At 39.1% G+C, this 24,827-nt stretch overlaps 1 protein-coding gene across 4 annotated transcripts in view; it reads left to right on the forward strand.

The window, feature by feature from the left end:
* The window catches only part of LOC145979988 (transient receptor potential cation channel subfamily A member 1-like), a 172,789-nt gene that overhangs the window by 145,006 nt on the left and 2,956 nt on the right, over positions 1–24,827 (forward strand). For 3 of the 4 annotated variants that reach the window (XM_083112930.1, XM_083112931.1, XM_083112933.1), the window contains exons 2-3: positions 12,918–13,342; positions 14,516–14,703. In XM_083112930.1, the coding sequence (XP_082969056.1) occupies positions 12,920–13,342; positions 14,516–14,703 (611 nt within the window). In that variant the 5' untranslated portion in view covers positions 12,918–12,919. Of the gene's footprint in view, positions 1–11,247; positions 11,283–12,917; positions 13,343–14,515; positions 14,704–24,827 lie in introns of those variants that run through there. The other variant, XM_083112932.1, reaches the window with a different exon arrangement.

Below are 24,827 nucleotides of genomic sequence, written 5' to 3' on the forward strand. Positions count from 1 at the left end.
TTAATTGCTAGATAGTCCTTCGTTAACGAAATAAGCAAGTAAAAGGATTTGGCATGTTTCAATTTGCCATGGTTTTCACTTCTGCCCCTTCAGCATCTCATTTTTGTCTGGCCCTAGGTTATAGCCTAGGATAGCCTAATGGCAACCCCCCTTCCTCCCTGAGTCCAGGACGTGGAAGAGAGGTTGACATTTAGGCTCTTGCAGGAAAGCCATGCATTACACCCCGCTTCTGTTATCGTTATTTAAGGAACCCTCTCCATTTTATTTGCGGGCAGTATTCCCCACGCTTTCAGTGACGTACTCACAAATGCAGTAAAGGGATGTGAACATAAGGTGGTTATAAAGGAGTCCCGGGTTCGAATCCCGGTGGAAGCACATGTGGTTCGGATTCCACTTTAAACTGTAGGTCCAGTCCCGATTAGCCTTACTGTGCATAAAGTGGACTTCAAACAACAAATCAAATCAAATCAAATCATAAGGGGTTATCAGATATTTCTTACCACTCCTAGATCATGCCATATTTTCCTAAATTTTATTTTTATTTTATTTTAAGGAAAGTTGAGCAAAAATAAGACTACCTAGTTCTAAAACTCCTTCTAAATACGCCACTGTTCTTAACTTTACAGCTGACATATCATAACACCCATCTATCACCCAGTAACAGAATTCACCTCCGATTAGCGTGAAACACAATAATAGCATGTTTTGTTAATATTTTCTCGCCAATCTTATATAAAATTAATCATCTCCATAACAGCTACGATGAAAAAACTCCGTGGCGAAACTGCCATGAATAACAAAGGCCTCTTAAGTGGTTTCCTTATAAGTTGACACGTGGTCAGCACATCGAATCCCTTTGCCCCTGTTATCTTTATCCTCTATTTCACGTAGCTCCCAAATTGCCTTCAAGAAACCGAAATGTTCGGTAATGGAATTGAGTTCTAAGTCTATTTTATGCAAAGATGGGCTAATCGGTGCTGACCTATAATTAAAAGTGGTATGCGAACCACAACGTGCATAAGTCCAACAGTAAGGGAGCGGTCGGAGCGTGGGTGACGCAAGCAGCTCTTTACAATATCTTGCTACCCCTGCGTTGTCAAAATGTTAAGCATTCTTGAACAGATGGTCGTCGCCTTTATTCAGTGCTAAGCATTTGTATCATCATGAACCTTAGACATCGAAATAAGAGATGTAATATTTTTCTTTTTTGAAGCTTTTGACAACGTAGCAATGAAGGAAACTGGCAACAAGGCGGTACTCGGCTAAAAGCGATGTGGAGAGGAGAAAACAAATGACTGTCAGTGACGAATCTACATATTTTTGGCCCATCGCAAAGCATTATTTAAGTTGCCTTGAATGTAAAACAAACACACTTGTGAAAGGAAATGATAAAACATTTCCTCCTGTTCAGTTTCTTCTATTTATGTATGTTGTTTGCGTATGTCTGCAAAGATTTGATTTTGTTATTTAGCATCGCTTTTATACCACTTTGGCTAATCGCGACGATGAGGATGAGTGATGATAGGATGAAATTAGGAAATTGATACAGAAACACTTACAAAGTACACCCACGTCCAGGGGGAAATGCGAACCGTAACCATTGGCTTCATAAACACTGTGCTAAGCAGTCCGTGCGGAGATCGGAGTTTTTTAAATGTATAGTTTTAAGTTCACTTTTTTGCACAGATCGGTTAAATGGGACAGGACCTATAGTTTTAAAATGATATCTAACATGGTATACCTCTGTAGAGGGAGGTAGAATTGGAGAGGTACTGTTTGGCAAAATCATGTGCAGATGAAACTTTCGATAAGTCACTTGTGACAGATGTTTAAGGATACAATTCAGCTGGGAATGATGGACCAATATCTATTGCATAATATTTCTACATTTGCTCGCTGTTACTTTTAATTTGTCGAGATTTGGGTTGGGTATGCAGCGGTTGTTAGGTAACTAAATCACGTTTGATGGTTCCCAATGTAAATAGTACTTTCGTTCTATCCACGGGATTTTCGTCCCTGTCGCAATTATTAATCATTCATTGAACAAACCATTCGTTAAGTTAATATTACGCACGTTCTCTCCAAGAACCAAGTACTAAAGTTAACTGTTGCATTTCGAAGTCCCTCCCGCTTTTCGTTTCACGCTACGGGGTTAAGAATTTCAAATAAGACGTCCTTATGTTTCTTTGTTTGATTTTCCTTGTAGATACAAGATTTAAAGAAGAATAATATAATATATAATAACGAAATATTGGATCACAGGTCTGTTTCCTAACTAAATCGTCAAAGAAAAGCAAACGCTGTTATTAATTTCGTTGATTCATAGTTCATTCTTTGCTATCTTCTTTATGTTAATTTTAGCGAAAGAGAAAACTATTTCACTAATTAATCTTTAATAATAATAATAATAATCGCCATGTTATAACACATGAGGTATAATTTTGTTACACATTGCTTGCAGCCAGCAGCGAAAATTACATACCAGTCAAAATAATTGAAAGCACTACTACTCTCGCAGCCTGGCAGGTGGAACACGGGAGTGTAGATTACTGAAGCAGATAACATCCACTCCTGCAAGCAGCAGAAGAGCTCTGAAGTTGAATTATATCGAGCTGAGGCATTTGTACATCTTATCATGATGCAAGAAAGGACAAGTGCAAAAACATGCTTTTCTGGGTTTCAAACACTAAAACTTTAACCTTTCGCGCTACACGTAAACAAAGACGGACTGCAAATAGAGAAACGCTCGTTTTTTTTTTAATTTTTAGTTGATCTTTGTTATGAGGGAAAGGGTATATGCAGCAGATCTTTGGAAACACTCATATAGTTTGCAGGTAATGATAATTCCGTGTTAAAGTATTATATTCTGTGAAGTAAGGTATTTTTTGGGGGATCAGTGTAGTATTTTTTTTGTCACCAAGTAACTTGAAGTTCTAAATTATAATTTGACTGGTACAGTCCGGCCAAGGGAAACGAAACTAGCTGGAAAGTACGATTCCAAACGCGAGAAGGGAAGCAGGTAGAACACCACCCTGTGGCTCTTGCTTGCTATAGTAAAACCACAAGCAAAAAAACCTGCTCAGACCAGCAAAGCCTGTGCACCGTACTCCTGCGAGGAGAGGAGGGGGAGAGTGGACCAGGCTTCCTTATGGCACGAGCTGAACGCTGGGACATTTCGTCCATGGTTTTTTTTCCTTGTGGTCGCTCTGTATGGTCCGCTTGCTGTGTTTATTACTGCTTTCTGTGTTGTGTTTGTGATGTCTCTTACAATTCGTAACAAACCGTTTCAAAGTGGAACAAAGAAAACAAAGACGTATTGGTCCCTGTTGCACATTCTACAAAACACCCTTGATATAATACACAATGCCACAAACCAATCAGTTACTACATGTTCTTTACTGTATTTATAATAGTTTGCATAATAATACTGTTGATACTATTCTGATTACTGCTGTGTACATTTGTGCTAATTATACGATTTAATAAGGATACCAATTTAATTGAATGACCGAAAATGAAGTTCCATGTTTACAAACAAGTTTATCTACTAATGTGACGTAATGAATACTTTCCTGATATGTTCCGTTTGCTTATTTAGTATATGGATGGTTATTTCTTTCATTCTGTACCCTTACATAATTCGTAAACATCTATACGTATTTTGGCGGCGATGTTACTACGTTTGAAACTTCATTGTTTTTTCAACAGCTGACGATTTTCACGAAACCGGCTTCCTGAACAAAGTGCCCCTATTTTGCCAATGAACACTTCCAGTTGACGTATGCGCACTTTCGTCCATGGTCTCACTAAGGTAGCCAGACAGTATGTCTGTAGGGCCACCCCGATGGTGGCAATCTCGGTGCCTTGTAAGCAAGGGGTCCTGTGTTCGATGGAGACACGTAGTGTTATAATTCAACATTAAACTCTAGGTCCACCATGACTAACCTATTTGTACATAAAGTGGATTTATAATAAAACCTTAAATCAATTTAACTGATTCTTCTAAGCTTTTAGGCCCAAAACATTAACAAAATATAGGATATATATTATTCGTAACTCCTTTTCGCTCTTAAATTTTACAGTGATTTTATACTTCTTTTTTTTAAATCCTGCAATATTGTATATTTCCCACTATTGAAATTTTTCTATACATATATTAATGCTGGACTAAGAACGCCTCAATTTCCAATCAAGCTTTGTAATCAAGGGGTCCCGGATTCGATGTCTAGTAGACACACATATTGGTTCGGATCCCATTCAGTCCCGATTAGTCTATCTGTTCACAATTCAGACTTGCAACAATCCATTATCTCTTTACCTTAATATCCAGGAACAGTAACTTGTCGATCTGAATTCTAATTTGCTAATTCTTCACATGTTTACCAACACGAGTCTGCGAGGAGTAGCGATCGACAAGCGAAAATAACAATTATACCAATACAAAATTAGATTATAGCAGTATACATTGACTTGCATTTTGTTACTTCCAGTTTGCAAATGCAGCAGTAGTCACGTTGTCATTGTGCACATATTTTGATTGAAAGAAAAGCTATAAGAAAACCGAGGACAATGTCAGAATGTCAAAGAACACGGCACACAGTAGTGGCAAGAGAGAGGGGTGAAGGTACACGTCGCGAAAATTGGTTGCTATTGCTAAGACCTTTCTTTCATTTCTGACATTCACTTGCAACCTCGCAATTAGCCAGAAGTGGTAGAAATGCGACGTCAAATAAACTAAGTAAACTAACAATAAGTATAAAACAATTGCAAAAAACATGCATGACGCTTCGAAATATGGATTTTTGAATTTAGTAATCGTCTCTCAACAGTGGCGTAGCAACATATAGCGAAGCCCTGGATGAGATTAGAATGCGAGGCCCCCATCCAATGGTGGAAATTAAATGGAAGTGGGGGTGAGCAGTCGCTCCCCTCTTTTTTCAGAACTGTGCTAAACCTTATCTGCCAAGGGAAACTAAACTGACCTTGTAATTTTTGTTTTCTAATCATTGATGCGTGTTTACAAGACATTCCAGTTTAGTCGGAACAGTTTATTCTTTCTTTCAAATCCCTGTCCCAATTTCTTTCAAACTCAAGTCGTAATTTGACTAAATGTTTCGAGGTTTTATTTTGGAGGCGTTAACCCCCATTTAGACATGTTCTTCATTTTAATAATGATTGCTAATTATTAATAATAATTAATTAATAATTATTTATTCCCGATACTTTGGACCTTAACATTGCAACTCTACAATTCTACAATTAGGAAAGATAATAATAGGCAAATTGTTCACCACCATTTTAATTCTCTAATTACTCTTTAGTGTTGCCCATGGGACGAGACGGGACAGGCTTTTAAAAATTCGAGACGAGACGAGCTTGACCATGTGTCTCGTGGGCAACACTACTCTACATCCTGTGTTCTTCTAAGGGGTCATTGATTCTTTTGATGCGAAGCTTATGTTGACTGCGTTTCTATTTCAACCCATTATCATGACACTGTGGAAAACAGACTGAATGAAAATACAGTGGAGATGGACATATTGCTTTTACCGTTGGGTGTACACTTAGCACTATACGAGCTACGAGCTAGCACTAGCTCGTACAATAACACTACCGAAACATTGGTGGTCACATCCAGTACTCCCAACAGCATTTCACCGACCAGGGTCGACCACCTGGTTAGCACAACGCGCTACGACGCTGTGGGTTCCGGGTTTGAATCCAGGGTTGGGCATGGACGTTCTTTGTGAGTGTTCCGTGATCAATTTTCATCATATCATCACTCATCCTCATCATCGCGATCAGCCAAAAGTGTCAGAAAATCGACGTAAAATAACCTAACTCAACAAATCCAATAGCATTTCGGATCTTCTCTTTTGTTCCACATTTTCGGATCTGTCTCCAACCTCCTCAAAAAAAATCTGGGTACGAGCCTGTTCTAGGAAGGAAGGAAACAACGCAAGCGTTTAAATGTCTCGCGCTTGCTTCGTGCCAGTTAGAGGTGTTTGTTGTTAACTTATTAAAATCGGGAGTGCAGGGTCAAGAGATTGAAGAGAATACAAGACAAAGGAAGTTCTATTCAATGAAAGAATAAATGTGTAAAAATGTCTAAGCAAGTTTTCGAAAATTTTTCCTAACTGTTTCACATGAGAAATACGACGATCATTTTTTACTTCTTTCGTGCCCCTTAGACTTAAGACCTGCCTGCCTGTATGTTATGCCTCTGATTGGACGTATTCACTCAAATTATAACGTTTAACTAGAATTTAAAACCAGATAAATACAGAATGTTTTAATATTACTGCCCACAAAAAAATAGCATTTTCCATGACCCCCCCCCCCCCCACTTCTATTTATAACATTTTTCATATCAAGCTCCTTTAAGCGCGAAGTCCCGTGCGGTCGCGCACTTCTTCCACCCCTTGCTACACCCCTGCCTCTCAATGCCTTGGATTGCCTCGAAAGTGAATATTCTTTACGTTGCTAAACTAACATTTTCCCCCTAGGATAGTGAAATGATCCACATTAATGAAGCGACTGAAGAATGCGACGTATGTTTACGTTAATTTTAAGCGTTTTTCTACGTCGTAGGTTAATCGTTAATGAGCATTAATGGTGGAATCCGAATGAACACGATGATATATTCATTCCTCACCCAGGATTCAAAAGTAGGGCTTCTGGCTTCGTAGCCACTTCTTCATGGAGGCTGGAAGGTAAGTAATGAATACATTTGATTAGATGATTTTTAGGTTCGCTTTTTTCATTTTTGGCTAATCCAAACGACGAGGATGAGTAATAATATGATGAAATTGATGAAGGGCACCGTCAAGGGAACACCATGCCATGTTCCTCCACCGCGTGTCGAACCCGCGACCCCTAGATACATCAGAGCGTGGTGTGTATCATTCATGTATCCTTCACTACGGCAGAGATAGAGAATGTGTGGAGCCATATCATTTGCTCGAATGGTGTCACGGCAGACTGCCATACACAGGGGAGAACTTTACCTTTTGTAGCAGTCGCCACATATATTTTGATGGCATAAAATCTTCGCTGTCCCTTCAAGTACAGTTGCTTCTGTAACTTTGTAAATATTGTTATATAAAGACCACACTGAGGGAAGTAATACGCTATCTTTCACTAAACCTGAATACTGTGTGACCATTTACTTCATTGCATTATTAATTATAAAATTCAATCAAATACACGGCTATAAATTATCAGGTTTAGAAACGGGAAGAGTATTTATGTCGTTTACATTTTATTTTGCCATCTAGAAAGTAATGTTTACTACAGTGGATTTAATATTTTCGTTAAGGTCATAGAAGGCAAATATGTTGTTTTCAGGCATTATATAAAAAATTAAATCGATGTCTTCAACTCGAGCTTTTTCCCTCAAAGTTTTCTGGTGGGGAACATTATCAAATGTACATGTCATTGTTCTCTCGGTTGTTTTATGCATAAGATGGCGCAGTGGTAGCGTCGTTGCCTTGTAATCAAGGGATCCCGGGTTCGATAACCGGTGGAAGCTCATAGTGGTTCGGATCCCACTTTAAACTGTAGGTCCAGTCCCGATTAGCCTTATTGTGCATAAAGTGGACTTAAAACACCAAATCAATCAATCAATTATGTATAAGCGAATATCTCTGCGTAAGCATTTGTATGTTATCTTTTTACATTTGAACTATGAAGAAACACACGCAAACCGAAGTGACGAGCAGGACACAGTTCCTACTTTGTGAAAATAACGCAATGGAGAGATCAAGCGTAAGATACCGTGACAACAGACACAGGGGGAAAATGCGCGGTAAACTTACTACAAGCAAGGAAGCGATTGTTTTGCCCCTGCGACGTTGTCGGGTGAAGACTTTCCCCTCTCGTTTAGTCGCACGTTAAACAGAGCGAGCGAGTACAGAAGACGTCAAATACGTGTAGCATGCAACGTCGCAAAAAGACATCGCAGCTCTCTGTCCACGGTTTCGGCGCGGCTGCAGAGGCGAGAGTGAAAACTTCGCTTCACTTATCAGTGTTGCCAAACACGACTGTTAAAAAAAGAACTGCATTGAAATTAAATGTAGTTAAGGATTGCAATCAAGCCGTTAACTTTGAGAAGTATAAACGTTTGTCTTCGTGTTCTACGAATAGGGATCCTATGTTCGAATACCGTACGAGTCTTGGGATGCTTTCAGACCGAAGCGAGAAGCGACACGTGTCACTTGGAAACAAACATTCAATAATATATGCTATGCTGCACGGGTAGTGTTACTTCAGTGAGAAACCCCTCGTTGCTCGTCGCTTCGTCCCAATGGAACTTTCGTACCGAAGCGATAAATGGCTTTGGAAACAAAAATTCTTAAATAAATAAAACTTTCTAACAAATGTGATATGACAAACTACACGTGCCACTTGCATGTTTCACGCACTGGGGACGTTATGGTGTTACTTCGGTCTGGTGGTCATGCCTACGCATTGAATGCTTTCTTGCAGAGAGATTTTAAACCGAAACGACAGGCAACAAGTAGCAAACGACGGCTGCAAATGACACTGAAGTTCATACCGAAGTGACAAGCGAAAAGAAAGACAAGCCACTTCAGTCTTCAAGTAAGCATTCACTGTTAAAGCCCGAACACCAGACCTAGGCGACCCAATTCAGGATATTGACAAACGGAAGTAACAGGCGAGACTTGCGTCTTCGTTTCGAAACGTGTCGCTTCTCGGCTTCCGCTTCTGAAAGTCATGGATGTCATGTAGCGTGTCGCCTTGGTCTGTTAGAGCATTTGAGAAAAACGCTTGCTTGTAGACAGAGGTATCGTGTCACTTGTCACTTCGATATGAACCCCCCCCCCCCCCTTTTGCTGGATCGCTTGTCGCCTTGGTCAGAAATCTCCATTCTTATCCTCATCATGGCCGAAAGGAGACAAGTAACGAGTTTCTACTGATAGCATCGTTTCCTGGTAATGGAAGAAAATGAGCTTTACAAATGGATTTCTGTTTACCAGTATTATAGTAAAACCCAACTAATAATTTGTTATAGGCACATATAGAACGGTCACATTTGGAGGAATAAATTCTATTGTAGCATTTTGTTTGATTGCAGGATTAAAGCCGACCCCCGTGGTGGAGTGGTTAACACATCGCGCTACGACACCAGGGTTCCCGAGTTCGAATCCCGGTCTGGGCATGGATGTTGTGGGAGTCGATTCATCAATTTCATGATATCATCACTCATCCCCATCTTGGCAAATTAGCCAACAGTGGTACAAAAAGCGAAGTAAAACAAAACAAATCAATTACAATTACACTTGGAGGGTTAGAAGATAATAGAAAAACAGATCTGGTTCCAAAGTTTTAAGTTGGCAACATTGACAGCTCGGAAGCAACAAGACGGTCAGGCGAGAGGGGAACCCCGTCGGCATTTGCACGTATCTTTCCTCGCCTCTCAACCCCCTGGGATGTTCGGTACCAATACATGCGAAATAGATCCAAGATTTTACACACCCACACTTCACGGTACCAAGGGATGCGATTAAACACCACAGTTTTACACAGCCTTGAAGGTACCAGCTTTCACCAGCAGGTGGCAGAGTGTAACACAGCGACATAAACACTAATCCAACAAATATGAACTTTTTGGTACCTTCGAAATACTTCGCGTACAGGTCGCAAGGGCTCTCAGGAGTCTCGAAATGCCTTTTCCTTATTGGGACCGGCAAAAAGTCCCAACATTTTTTTTGGTCCCATTAAGAAAGGTGTTTAAAGATACGCCGGTCCTAAGAAGAATATATTTGCGTACCCACACACACACACACACACACACACACACACACACACATATATATATATATATATATATATATATATATATATATATATATATATATATATATGGCTGTGGGGGTGTGTGTATTCAAGACAGGAGACAACGTATAAATAAACGCTTTAAAAATATTGCTTTATTGTTCATTATTGTAATTGATTTTCCGAATTCTTCATTTACATTACAGTTTAATGATTGCAACCAATGTGATATGCAATGAGAATTATAATAATAGGAGAGCAGTATGTTCTACTTGCACTAAAATAACGAACTACGCAGAACGGAATTTACCACTCAAGAGATTTTGTTCTGTGAAGTTAACAACAATGAAAATTCATCGTAGACAAATGTAGAAAAACAGAGCCACATAATGTCAAACTGAACGAATTTGTAACGTTGACCATACACGCTGTTTTTCGTTTCATTCGCCATAAGTTTACCTGCACATCGTCTTCTACTTATCTGATACTAAAAATCATTCACTATTCCAACATATTGTAAATATGTCTAATAATAATAGTAGGGCGTGAAATCATTAATATGGTCGAACATATAGCTTACCATCTTGTGAAAAATTGTTATTATTTTGAAGTCTAAAATAAAGAAAGCATTAAAGGAATTTGAGGCTTACGCAAAATGATCAACGTCGTACAACCAACAAATTGTGATTATAACACCACGAATTTGAAGTAATATACATATCGTAATAGTCTACTTTGTAATAAATATTAATATCAGCACATTTGTTTGCTCATTATTGTTTAAAGAAGAAATAATCATAAAGTTGTACTACTTTAATTTCCAAGATATGCGTAAATCCACTTTCAATTACGAATTAAAATTTAACTCAACTGCTGACTTCCAAGTTCCAAGGTTTTTCTTAGGGAACGAAAAATACCCACAATAATACGGACATACAAACCACAATCAACATTTCTTCGTGTTAAATGAAAGAATATTAGTAGTTATAAGTTGGGTCTTCATGTAACAAACATGACCAATCAGCTAGTTCACAAATTCTTGAATGTCGATTTTCGAACTAGTTGATCACGAACTTTCTTTTGCACTGACTAATTGAGTTTTGTATCAATTACAAACGCATACATTTACGTGTAATTGGTCAGGATAAAATCATGTTTAATTTGCAACTATAGTAATTATTATTCTTACTCTAAAATACTTAAATTTACGGGAACTGTACTATCTCATTCAAATTTATGTATTTCGAAGAATCTTATCATTGCGTATAATAGCTTTTGCAGCAGAGATCCTGCTATCATGTTTGGGAGTTGGGATTCACTTCATAACGTAGCTTTCGTGGCCAGTCTTATTCGTTGGCTACGAAGGTTTACGAACTGACGAAATCCTTCATGGATTCACCTGTATATATGTATCTTGCTCAGAAACAACAGCTTGATTGAAGGTTATTAGAATTATTGTTGATTACAGGTACCTTGGATTACAGGTAAAAGAGAATATGATTCAATGAAACTGTGCTATTAAGAATTCAATAATATCTTGATAAAATCTGACTTTGCATGCAAATGTAAACCTATTTGAGTTCGTCTTTTAAGGTAACGATTCTTGCAATTGTAGTACCATGTATCTGTATTGTTCTCCAGAAACATAAGTAAATCAATTTATATCTATATTTAAATTAGTACATCCTAAAAGTACATAAATAGTGAGTGAGGTAACATGTTGGTAGCGTGAACAGCATTTAAATAAATAAATAGTAAACATTCACCTTTCAATAAATCGTGAAGTATCTCAAAGTATTTCGCCTATTTTACGTATTAACCCCAAAATTTGCGTTTACGCAAAGAATTCGGAAACTTTATCTTGTCTGGAATGTCAAAAATATGTAAATCATATGTTCTTTCTCTCTAAATATGTGTTTTCTTTGCTAAAGAAAACATGCATTTTTATGGGAAACAAGACTTTGCAGATTACATTGTAACGATGTGTTCGGCATTCATACCGAGTATGGTTGACATCTGAAACAAGAAAGAGAAATGTTTTATATAAAAATCCTCTTTATACTTATTTCTGGCTTGTTTATGTTAGATTAGGTAGGATTGAGCTAAGTTCTATTACGTTGTATTAGACTAGGTTAATAGTTAATCTAGAGTTAATGTGAAGTTATGCTGGCATTTAAGGCAATTATAAGTCATCGTACGTATCGTGATAGACAAAAACAATCGGTTTATCCTGAACTAGGATATTAACTGAAATTTGTATTAAATAAGGCTCAGTAACACATACATCCATTACGTCAGTAAACTGTCTTTCATGATCACAGGTAGGGAGGCTTCTTATGCAGACAAACTACCTTCTTAGACGTATAGCTCTGGCTGTGGCTGTAAATTGGAGTGGGAAATTAGTTACAGATACGTATGATATTCTTTTCTTCAATATCGTATCGAAGATTTAGCTAACGCATTTGAACATTGAACTTACACACGACTATCAATACTACCAAGGCTAGCATCAAAAAAATAATAACAATATGAAAAATTTTGAACTTCGTGAACATGGCTATTATTAAAGGTAAAATGGAAAGCGGAAATTCTTTAATGTATCGAAGTAGGGCGTAGCGTTATTGAGGGATTGCAGTGAACTACTGTTCTGCAAAGGAAAGTAGGTGTAGTTGTAATAGCTACTTTGTCTAGCGTTGTCAACACGAGCAGGAGCAAATGCTACTAAATAGGCAGCAATTGATGAGCAGATTAACACAAATCGTATTACTTACAACTTTCCTGCGCAACTTGACTGGAGTATAGAACAGTCGTGGCTTTTGAGCGAATACGATCGAGCTGTATTCATATTTATGAATCGTCGTGGACATGTTATCAAAACATCGAATTGCTTGATTGGTTTGGTTTATTTTACTTCGCTTTTCTGCCAGTTATGGCTAATCGCGAAGATGAGGATGATAGATGATATGATGAAATTGATGAAGGGACAATTACAAAAAAACGCTCATGTCCAGGACGGGATTCGAACTCGGAACCCATGACGTCGCAGCGTGTTGTGCCAACCACTCCGCCATCTAGGTCGACTTGAAAATATTGATAACAGTTTGTGTTTCTTGTTTTAGAAATGGCGAGAAAGGATTACAAGTCAGCGAGGAAGGCTGCTGCCACAGTCGAGGAAGAAAATCGGCTGGTGAAAGCTATAAGATCTGGCAAAATTAATCTAGTGGAGAGTATCGTCAGTGTGCAAGATGACTTGGTAGAAAAGCGATTTGGAAAATATGACATCTTGCCTATCCAAGTAGCTGCTCACCTGGGAGACTCGGAAATTCTGCAGATATTGTTACAGCATGGGGCCAGAGTCAACGCCAAAGATAGACTAAACAGGACCGCCCTTTTCCAGGCAGCCTCGGCTGGTCGTGTCAGATGTGCAGAGGTTCTTCTGAATTCAGATGCTAGAGTTAATGACATGTGTGGAAGACCTGACGTACCATATTCCTCACCAAATCAGAGGAGGCTTGATTTTCTCCGTGGCCCCACCTTTGATTCCGTAAGTATAAGTCCGCAATCCAAGGATATTTTTCTATTTTCCCCGACAGGAGGTGCGAGCTGGTTCACAATAAGCTAAAATGTAGACATGGGGCTCTTTTAGATCTTTTGTTCACCATGTTCCAGATAGTGTGTGATTGGAAGGAGGAATTAGGGTGTTTCACCTCCTTGTCTTAAATAACCCCACCCCCTGGTTATAAATTACACGTCCCAAACTGGAAAAAATATTTCCCATCCACTATATTATTAAATATTTCATATTTATATATAAAAAAGTAAAAGTAAAGTGTTCCCCTGTGCATAGCACCACGCCATGAAGGCGTATAGGGGGTGTGGGGGCAACGCCCCACACTTTCTTGATCCGGTCGTGAGTGTGGGGGTGATGTGATCAGCATCACGCCCCTGACCGCCTTTACCCCCCAGGGTTTCCCCCAGGTTCCCATGTTATTCGACGCTGGGTGGGCACCGGGGCCGCTTTCACCGTTAGAAAAGTTCCCGGATTTGAACCGGCCGGGGATCGAACCCGGGACCTATAGCATGGTAGTCAGACGCGTTACCGACTGAGCCACCGCGGCCACCAAATGTTTCATATTTATAGAGTTCCAATTCAGTTCAGTTAATTTTGAAGACCCAACATTATATACAAAATAAACATTAAGCAATTTATGCTAGATGTGTATCATATCCAATCTCTTTTAAATACCATTCATCATCATTACCATGTTATTTTCATAAATTTATTGCGAATACCAACGATATAGAAGAAGGAGTAGAGTAATCTGAGCCACAGACTTTAAATGCAACTGGCGATATTTTAGGTCCCAATTCTGTGCTGAGCATAGGTGTTTCTTTGTGAGTGCCACAATTAACCTACAGAGGGTGAATCAAAGCAAACTAAGAAAACATCAAATATACACAGATGAGTTCTTGTTATTTTGAGAAGGCAAATATTAATCCACATATTGGTTAATAGCAGCTAGGTTGTGAAGTAATTATGAAATGGGAGTAATGTTTAAATCAGCAAGATAGGAGTATTTATCTAAGTCCTACATTTCTATTTACTAAAAGGAAAGCACAAAATAAAATTGTCCCTTGAGCATTTCATGAAATCAGTAAATCGAAGAAAACTATTACTTTTGCCGTCTAAATAATCTAAAACTTATTTTATTTGCAGTTAATCAGGGCCCCAGAATGCGGACAGCGGACCCCCCTTCACGAGGCTGCGAGGGGTCTGCACGTTGAATGCGTCGAGCTGCTTGTGGCCCACGGCGCACAGTACGATGCGAGAGATGTTGATGGCGTCACTCCTCTGTCGTTGGCTGGGGTTGGCGTTCACGCTGGAGAGAAGGACAGGGTCAGGAGGTAAGTAAAATCATGCTTTTGTTTCCTGCAGCAAGCCTTATAAATCCATGTGATACGTAGAAACAAAGGCGTGTTACAGATTCCTTGACCTTTCTGTGAATCTTGAGCTTTATCCTTGCTTTTTGAGTTCGTCTATCCTCATAGGTAGTCTTGCTCCATGACTATTCAGCTATGTCATACGCAATATCACCAATCAAGGGAAACGGCTTGTTGAACACTTCAGCATGAAGTTGTCTCTTTTTTAGATAGACTGTTTTGTCACGGAAAAGACGAACTATACTTGATGGTAAAATGTTCAAGTATAGTTTTGTTTTTAACTTTCACTGTTAGCATGTATGTGGTATGGAGACATGTACAGCAATTGCGTCAGAAAACAAAATGTGTGTTGAAGCGGAGGGGAATCGAAATATTTTCTTTCGAGGAAGTCACGTTTAATATACTACTAAATACGTACAAGAAGTGTTTATTCATGTCCAGTGTGGTCTTCACTTTCTTACTTGTTTGCTAGGGGAGGTAGTGTAAGGATTGCTGACCTGTATATCAAAGGGTTGTCCGTGCCCCTTCTGGTATCGTCATTAATTCTTGCTACGATCATGCTGCACTTTGAAAACCCATCAGAACATCTCAGCGTATACCATGGAACTCTCATGAAAAAGATTGACAGCTGTTTTCCCATTTAGTATGGGACATATTTTAATTCAAGAACCTATAGATATGCTTGTTTTGTCCTCTTAAGAAATCATTTTGCAATCTACTGTAATACAATTGGAATTAGGGAAATCAAGAACACGTAAATCGGCACTGCTCAAAAACAGCTAATAACTAATAGGCCAGTCAACAAGGGATGATTTTGGGGTCCAATAAGGAAAAAAATTAGGGAAAGCTGGAACAAATTTTATTATCTTCATAAAAGGGTTCTTAACAACATACTAATTTTGCACCCCTCTACCACCCCGGATTTGGCCGCCATCTTGGAAAAATGGCGCCCAAAATCAGTGTTTTTGCAAATATCTCGCTTGGAAAGCATTTTACAGCAACAGAAACTATGACAAAAATTAATCTACATAAAATTCTTTACAAAAAATGTTCTGTGCATTTTTCTTCTAGGAAGCACTATTATGGATGGTGGTAGAGAATCGAGTGTTTTCACCTTTTTTCCCGCTCCATTGTGAAAGAGCGAAACTCAAGAAAACGCTTTTGCATGGCAGCTTGAAGCCTTATTTCTTATTAAAATGCCTATTATAAATATTCTAAGGACTCTTCTTGAAAATATATTCTCAAGTGGTAATATATGTACAGGGTTATTCAAAATGATGGATACACTTTGATTTATGTATATTTCCTTGAATATAGATTGAATATGAATAATATACATACAAGAGAGAGGGGAAGGTCTAAAGTTTTGAATACTACCGCTAGAGCGCAGTTGCGTAACCAACCACTCGAGTGCGCATGCTCGTGCCACCAAGAACCCTTCAGTTCAGTTCCGAGTAACATGGCCACCTTGCAGCGTAAGGATTTCTGCGTTTTTGAATTCGGCAAAACTGAATCGGCAACTGCAGTGCAGCGAGCATTCAGTCTTCGATTCGGCATAGAACCACCAATAATGAGGAGCATATACCGAGGGTTTAACCAATGTCAGCAAAGGAAAAAGCACGGGCCGACCGCCTGTGTCAGAGGAGGATCTGAGACTAATTGAAGGCAGTTTTGTGCTCAGTCCTGGAAAGTCAACTAATGCAGCTAGCAGAGAACTTGGAATACCTCAAGCAACTGTATGGCGAGTTTTGAGACGCCGTTTACTGTACAAACCATACCGCTTACAACTTGTACAGGCGCTTCTCTAGAGTGACAAACAAAAGCGTATTGAATTTTTTGAGAACATGCTAGACAAAATGGAGGATCACACATTTCTCCCACGCGTAGTGTTCAGTGACGAAGCGACGTTTCACCTTAGCGGAATAGTGAACAGGCACAATATTCGTATATGGGGTCTGGAAAATCCCCGTGCCACACTTCCACATGAGGGAGACTCATCACAGGTAAATGTGTTTTGTGCCTTATCGCACAGAAAGATTTACGGACTATTTTCTTGCGGAGAGCACTGTAAGTGGGATTTTGTATCTCGTCATGTTGGAACACTGGCTTGCTCCTCAACTGAATGAAAATTCCCTAAACTTCATTTTTTAACGTGCTGTTCCGAGGATTTCTGAATGAAGCCCTTCCTCGCCGATGGATAGGTCGCATAGGAAATGAAGACCTGGCTCTTCTGTTGTGACCCACCGAGATCTCCTGATCTCACACCATGTGAGTTTTTCCTGTGGGGGTATGTCAAACAAGCAGTGTACGTACCACCTCTACTACAAACTATGGGCGACATGGAGAACCGTATCACAGCTGCAGTGAACTGAGTTACACAAGAGATGTTTCTTCGCGTGTGGGATGAGTTCGGCTACCGCTTAGATGTTTTCATATGGCGGCGGCCAAATTGAACATCTGTAATCTCTATTGTAAGTTTGTAAACTTTAGACCTTCCTCTCTCTCTCTTGTATGTATATTACGAGTATTAATATGTAATGTATATTGAAGGAAATATACATGAATGAAAGTGTATCCATCATTTTGAATAACCCTGTATATTAATTAAAACATAATTTTGTAATATTTAACATAAAACATATGAACATAATGTCTGTATTTCTGCTACTGTTAGAAAGCAAAATATCGCTTGTCTTCTACCAGAAAGAATTCTTGTAAGTGAACGTAGAATAGATCATCAGAATTGACGTGAGTTGCAGATCGAAGCAAAAGCGACAGGCCACAATCTACACAGGGATTTAAAAGTTAAGTGATGACACGGCCCCCTTTAGTCTAAAACATTCACCGTGTATGATCACACAACTGACGAGGTGCTACAAGGCACGGTATGAAGAACAAGGCCCAGTTGGAGTGACACGTGGAGCTTGTCGTATCGCGTCAGTTCGAAAAGTTGCATTTATGTCTTAAGAGTGGTTTCCAAGAGACATGTGCTGCTTCCATCTGAAAGCTCCGTTCGTCTTCTATACTCTGTCCCGGGTATCTCTGGAGCGAGCGAACGAAGACAAGGGTCTGCACAAGTAGTAACTCCAGAAGACAGTAACTCGACCAATGAATACGTGAGAGCGAATATATTTGTACGGTGGAGGGAAAACGACTGCAGCTACTAACCGCTTACAGGAGCGTGTACTGCTTCGGCCGCTCACAAGTTTTCTCCCCTTCTCTAATGTAACACGCGGCCTTGTTCCAGAGATACCCGGGACAGAGTATAGTAGAGGAAGGGAGCTTTCAGACGGAAGCGGCACGTGTCTCTTCGAAACCAATCTTAAGAAGTCCAATCTTAAGAAGTAAATGCAACAGCGTCAATTTTTAACACGTTATTGAACACTTTAGCCCAATGTTTCTACAGCTACAAGACCCCTTGCGCAATCTTTAAGGCGTTTACAGGGTATACTGCGAAGAATCTGGCGGTTCAGCATCTTTGTCTCTCAGCTAGTGGTACAAACAGAATCATTAAGAGAAGTCTTCTTGGTTGTCCACAACTCTACCTCATCGGCTATAACTGGTACGGGGAAAGTTTGTACGTAAAGTTTTCTCTGAATTGGTCTTGTCATTCTTTAGTAATAATAATTTATTAAATAATTACTCTGGATCAACTGGATACAACACATCTGATTTTCACTTCAGAAGTGACCGCTCCAGTGATTAACTCTCTTCTTTTGTTCAAACTTCACATTTGCCAAGTTTTTACCAAGGATGCTCAACATTGAAGACATTCCAACATCATAAGCATCAGAAGGATTGGTTTTCTTATTCCCTGTTACTTCCGTAATCATTGACTTTATGTCATCAAAATCAGGGAATGGTGGGTGAGATGAGAATAACTAACAAAAGATTGATGAGTTTGAGTTTTAAGTCCACTTTACGCACAGTAAGGTTAATCTGGACTGGACCTACAGTTGAAAGTGGGATCCGAACCACTTGTGCCTCCACCGGATATCGAACCTGGGACCCCTTGATTACAAGGAGACGACGTTATCACTGCGCCATCGGGGAGGCCTCACTGACAAGAGAACTGAAAGTCTTGCTTATCACTTGATATACGAGACTTTCGTGCATCCACATGCTGCTTATCTATTTTATCTGTAAACTAATGAGCATGCCAAAAAATCCACTTAGCATTGACTCTGGTCACTCCTTTGCCATCCCCACAACTCTTAATGGAGCGCCGGGTTCGATACCCGGTGGAGGCACATAGTGGTTCGGATCCCACTTTAAATTGTAGGTCCAGTCCCGATTACCTTACTGTGCATAAAGTAGACTCAAAACACCAACTCAACAACAACAACAACAACAACTCTTAATGGAGCGCATCACGGCTCAGTTGTTATATCTGACCAGAACTTTTCTCATCATTTTATTATGGTTTGAATTGTTGTTTTAAGTTTACTTTACGCACAGTAAGGTTAATCGGGACTGGTCCTACAGTTTAAAGTGAGATCCGAACCACTGTGCAATGTGTCTCCAACAGGTATCGAACCCGGGACCCGTTGATTACAATAACATTTTATTGTAAAACAACCTTTTTGGGCCAAGTCAACATGCTCCATTGGAGTTATCTTCTCTTTCGGACCAAACATATTATCTCCTACACACACTTGACATAAATAACGGCATGCAATGATAAAAGCAATTGATCTCATAATTGATATTCTGTAAGAGAGAATAAATGTAATAAGTACAGTTTTATAGAAGATAAATACTACAAAACATCATGAAAATACGTTTTCGTGAGTTCCGCACTTGCTAAATTGAGCGGGGAAAAAACATAAAATTTGCCGCTGAGCTAGCACCCAAACGGCGCACCCTAGACGAACAATGCACAGAACATTTTTTGTAGAACATTTTATGTAAATTATATTTTGTCATAACCTCTTCTGCTATAAAATACTTTCCAAGCGAGATATTTGCAAAAAACTGATTTTGGGCGCCATTCTTCCAAGATGGCGGCCAAATCCTGGGTGGTAGAGGGGTGCAAAATTAGAATGTTGTTGTTAAGATCCCTTTTTTGAAGATAATAAAATATGTTCCAGCTTTTCCTAATGTTTTTCCTTATTGGACCCCCTTATTGAATGGCAATAAATAATAACAGCTGATATTACCTGACAATAATTTGTACGCAAGTTGAATATCAGAATTGTTTCTCCTTTCAGTAAGCTATTCTATTTTTGCATTACTCATTATATATTTATATTCATATTACATAAAGTGCGGGGTGGCCAAAGGTAATACAGTTTTAACCTCGTGTTTAATAAGCATAACACTTCTGTCAGTCGGGTCTCTCCCATGGGGCAATAGTAGCGTCGTCGCCTTGTAATCAAGGGGTCCCGGGTTCGATACCCGGTGGAGGCATAAGTGGTTCGGATCCCACTTTAAACTTTAGGTCCAGTCCCGATTAGCCTTACTGTGCATAAAGTGGACTTAAAACACCAACTAAAACTTAAAACTTCTCTCTGTCACTTATTTCTGTGTCTTCTTACGTATCAACATCAATTCTTTGATCGGCTGAAGTAAAGAAATTTACTCCCCTGAAATAGATATTCCAAAAACAATTTCTAAGTTTAAGATTTACTTGATACGACATAAACACGAGGAATAATATTTCACAGTGTATCAACTAGAAGAGTTCTTGGAAGTTTTTCGAGTTTGTTACAACAAATACCAGTGTTCGGAAAGTTACTTTTAAAAAGGTAACTAGTTACAGTTAGAGTTAAAGAAGTAACAGTTACAGTTACTCGTTTTAAAAAGTAACTGAGTTACAGTTACATGTACTTCAAAAATAACTGTAAGTTACTTTTACAGTTACTTTCTGCTGAAAATTTTCTTCCAACGAAATTACGCAAATCGATCATTAATTGTAATATTTTTTTTTGTAAGACTAACATGTCTCTTACTTATGTTACTGGTACATAATAAAAGTCTTCGTATATTTATATTTATTACAAAATAAAGTGCTCTCCTGTGCCTTGCGCGACGCCATGAAGGCGTATAGAGGGGGGTGTGGAGTTAGAGCCCTACAATTATGTGATCATGGCTGAAGGTGGGGGTGATGTGATCAGTACCACGTCCCTGGCTTCCTTTAACCCCCTCCAGATACCCACTTTATACGACGCTGGGTGGGCTCTGTTACTTTGTAACCCCATATTTTTGTACCATCAAAACCTCATTTTCCAAATTTTGTACTATTTTTGTACCACTCAATTTACCGTCGGAAAACAAAAATCAATTTTGGGGTTACAGAGTAACGTCTCAACCTCATCACCGGATTCGGATAAGTTATCCAAATCAAAATATTGTGCTATTTATGTACCATTTTGTACCACTATTTAAAAATTTTGTAAATCATAAACAGGTTTAATAGAAAGTAGTTGTATAGGTGATTTCATATAAAGATTTCTTAGATACAAACCTCACAGACTTGATAATATTTGATCCATTGTTTTTGTGAATTTCGTGTTTCAGCGAAGAAGTAAGAACTTAAAAAATGTTTTCCCGTTTTTTCGTGACGGTACAAAAATAAAAATCGAGCATAGTAGAAAGTAATCACATAGAAGATTTTGTTTAAAGATTACTTAGACACTAACCTCACACACTCGAAAATATTTGGTCCATTGTTTTTGTGAATTTCGTGTCTCAACGAAGAAGTAAGAATTAAAAAATCTTCTCTGAGTTTTTCCTGACGGTACAAAAATATAAAACGAGCTCAATAGAAAGTAATTATAAAGATGACTTGATATAAAAATTACTTACATACAAATCTCACACATTCAATAATATTTGGTTTATAGTTTCTGGTGAACTTCGTGTCTCAGCGAAGAAGATAGAATTCAAAAATTATTCCCGAGTTTTCTGTTATGGTTCAAAAATCAAAAAGAAGCTTAATAGAAAGTAATGACATAGAAGAATTTATTTCGAGATTATTAGATACAAATCTCACACACTCGATAATACATGGTCTATAGTTTCTTGTGCATTTCATGTCTCAGCGAAGAAGAAAGTATTAAAAAAATTCCCAGATTTTTCGTGACGGTACAAAAAAACGGACTTAATTGAGAGTAATTGTATAGATGACTTTATATAAACGTTGATGTCCGCCATCTTGAATTCAACTTCAGAAATTTAAATGGGAAGGGGGTCGTGCGACATATCAAAATGGGCTAGAATTTCACCAGGAAAACAACTGTGACATTTGTTTTCACCTAACTTTAATTGTTGCAGAGTTAACAATGCAACAAAGTTACAACACATGCTCAATATGACGTCCCTCTTGCGCAACACACACGTGTAATCGTCTCTCCCATGACCTTACCACATTCTGAAGAACCTCAGGAGTTATTGCGGTACAGGCATCCACAATGCGTGTGCGCAAGTGGGCCAGATCCCTGATTTTCGTAGCATACACCATGGCTTTCAGGTGTCCCCAGAGGTAAAAGTACAATGGTGTCAGGTCAGGTGAGCGTGCAGGCCATTCCACAGTCCCTCGGCGACCAATCCAGTGGTGAGGGAATTTTTGATCCAGATACTGACGGACTATCATTCCATAGTGCGGTGGAGCACTATCTTGCTGGAACCATTCAGGATAGCTCCCATCCTCGGACAGTAAGGATGGTAAGATCTGCTCCAGTAGCAGAAGCAAGTAGCCCTCTGCATTTAAGTTGCCCTCAATAAAAATAGACCAACAAGTCGGGAAACCCAAGTACCACACCACACCATTAGCTTCCCGCCTCCCGTTACCTTGCTGGGATCTGTCCAATGTGGATTTTCGGGTGACCAGTACCGCAGATTTTGCTTATTCACCTCTCCCGACACATAAAAATTAGCCTCATCACTGAACAGAATCTTGCTACCGACGGCAGGATCACGTTGCAGTTGTGCTATAGCCCACTCACAAAACTGCAAACGCCTGTCTGGATCGTCCTCACCCGGAATTGACCGCCAGTCTCCGTGTGCTACGGGTTGGGGACTTTGCAAATGATGCCAACACCACTACAGCAGTACCCTCATCCGTGGCTGTTTTCGGACGTCCATGTCGCGGCTTGTCATCCACAGATCCAGTATCTTGGAACTTTGCCAGCAACTGGCTGACGGCCACATGTGACACCGGTTGTCTTGCAGGATTTGTAGGATAGTGTGTTTATAATATGTTTTTATGTAGACATCAACAAAGTAGTGTGTATAATGTTTAATTTTAAAAATTTGTACAAAATAGCATAGTATTTTTCGAAGCAACTCGAGGCGGTACAAAAATATATTTTTGCAAGTTAAAAAAAATTCCCGCCTTTTTTCTGACTGTTTCTGACGGGTTCAAAATTTTTAAATAGTGGTACAAAATGTTACATAAATAGTACAATATTTTGATTTGGATAACTTAGCCGAATCCGGTGATGAGGTTGAGACGTTACACTGTAACCCCAAAATTGATTTTTGTTTTTCGACGGTAAATTGAGTGGTACAAAAATTATTTTTAGTATTTTTGAGTAGTACAAAAATAGTACAAAATTTGGCAAATGAGGTTTTGATGGTACAAAAATATGGGGTTACAAAGTAACGGAGCCCGCTGGGTGGGCGCAGGAGCCGCTTCAACAAGTGGAAAAAATCTCGGTTCTCCTCCACCGAGAATCGAACCCGGGGTCTCTCGCATGGTACTCAGGCAACCTAACGACTTTTTTTTTTTTAAAGGAATACCCCTATGTCGCAGTATCCCCGTTATTCACACCTTCTCAATTTTCACGTATGCCAATTTTCTGTTTTCTGTATTTTCATTGGAACAAACACAAACATCCATGTCTGAAACGAACTAGAATCCGGGACGTTGTGTTAACCACTCGGCCACGAAGGTTGACCTGAGCTACTGCGACTTAAACATTTGTATTTATTATCATTGTTGTTCTTAATGAATGTCCATTGGAGTGGGGGGATTCTAGACACTTAGTTTGAGTTGCTGTTTCAAGTCCACTTTATGCACAGTAAGGTTAACCGGGACTGGACCTATGGTTGAAAGTTGGATCCGAACCACTTGTGCCTCCCTCGGGTATCGAAACCGGGATCACTTGATTACAATGCAATGACGCTACCATATCGTGACCCCAGGATTCTAGAAACTGTATAGAAAGAGAGAGAGAGAGAGAGAGAGATATCACTCACGTAGAATATATTCTAAGAAGGGGGGTCTGTTTCGCATACAGGGCGTGTCAGAGAGAAATAAATTTTGTTGTAAAATTTCAAGTGTTTATGAACCAGAAAATGATAAAAGTTATAATGTAGTAGCCTATAATTGTGCGTTATCAATGAAGGTGAAAATGGCATTTCAAACTTACCCCTTCAGTTCTCTCTGAGAGGATTACATAACGAAGCAAGAATGATTGCTAGGGTTTTCCTAATTCGTTAGTTTGCCACTTGAGTGTTGTAATTCACTGTTGTATCAATAATTTCTGTTATTTCAAGAAAATGGGTTCTCATTTATATCTTAAACGAATAGCACTTACCAAAATATATTACTTTTTCAAAATATCCAGAAATGCTGAATAATCGTAAATAAGCGAATTCTAACTGGAAATAGTTTTACTTTCATTTTTAAATTATCAGGAACTGAGATAAATGAAATCGCGTGTAAACAATTGGGTTGTTTTCAATTCATATGCGCAATTGCTATCTCTCGTCTTATGCAGTTTCGTTCATGCTACCAGTATCGTTGAATTATTTCGTAAAAACACTGAAATATTGCAGTACGTCCCTTTTCAGCAAAATCCGATATTATAGCAAAGAAAAAACTATCGGATGCTGATTACAGAAGGGGGAAGTAATTCACTGAGGAACATCACAGAGGAACAAACTACAGAAACAAGAGACACTTCACAGCACACAACTGAGAATGGCAAACTGTCAGCAATAGGAAGAAATTCTCCTCGTAGAAGCTTATCTTCCCGCTTCTGGAAAATCCACCCCTCTTCCGAGGTGCGTATATCAGGTCTACCAAATGAGAGATGAAACATAGGATAAACCTTGAAATTCCTGGCACCTGGCTGGAGCCT

The sequence above is a fragment of the Lepisma saccharinum genome, chromosome 27, assembly GCF_977018435.1.
Source record: "Lepisma saccharinum chromosome 27, izLepSacc3.1, whole genome shotgun sequence".
Taxonomy (NCBI): Eukaryota; Metazoa; Arthropoda; class Insecta; order Zygentoma; family Lepismatidae; genus Lepisma; species Lepisma saccharinum.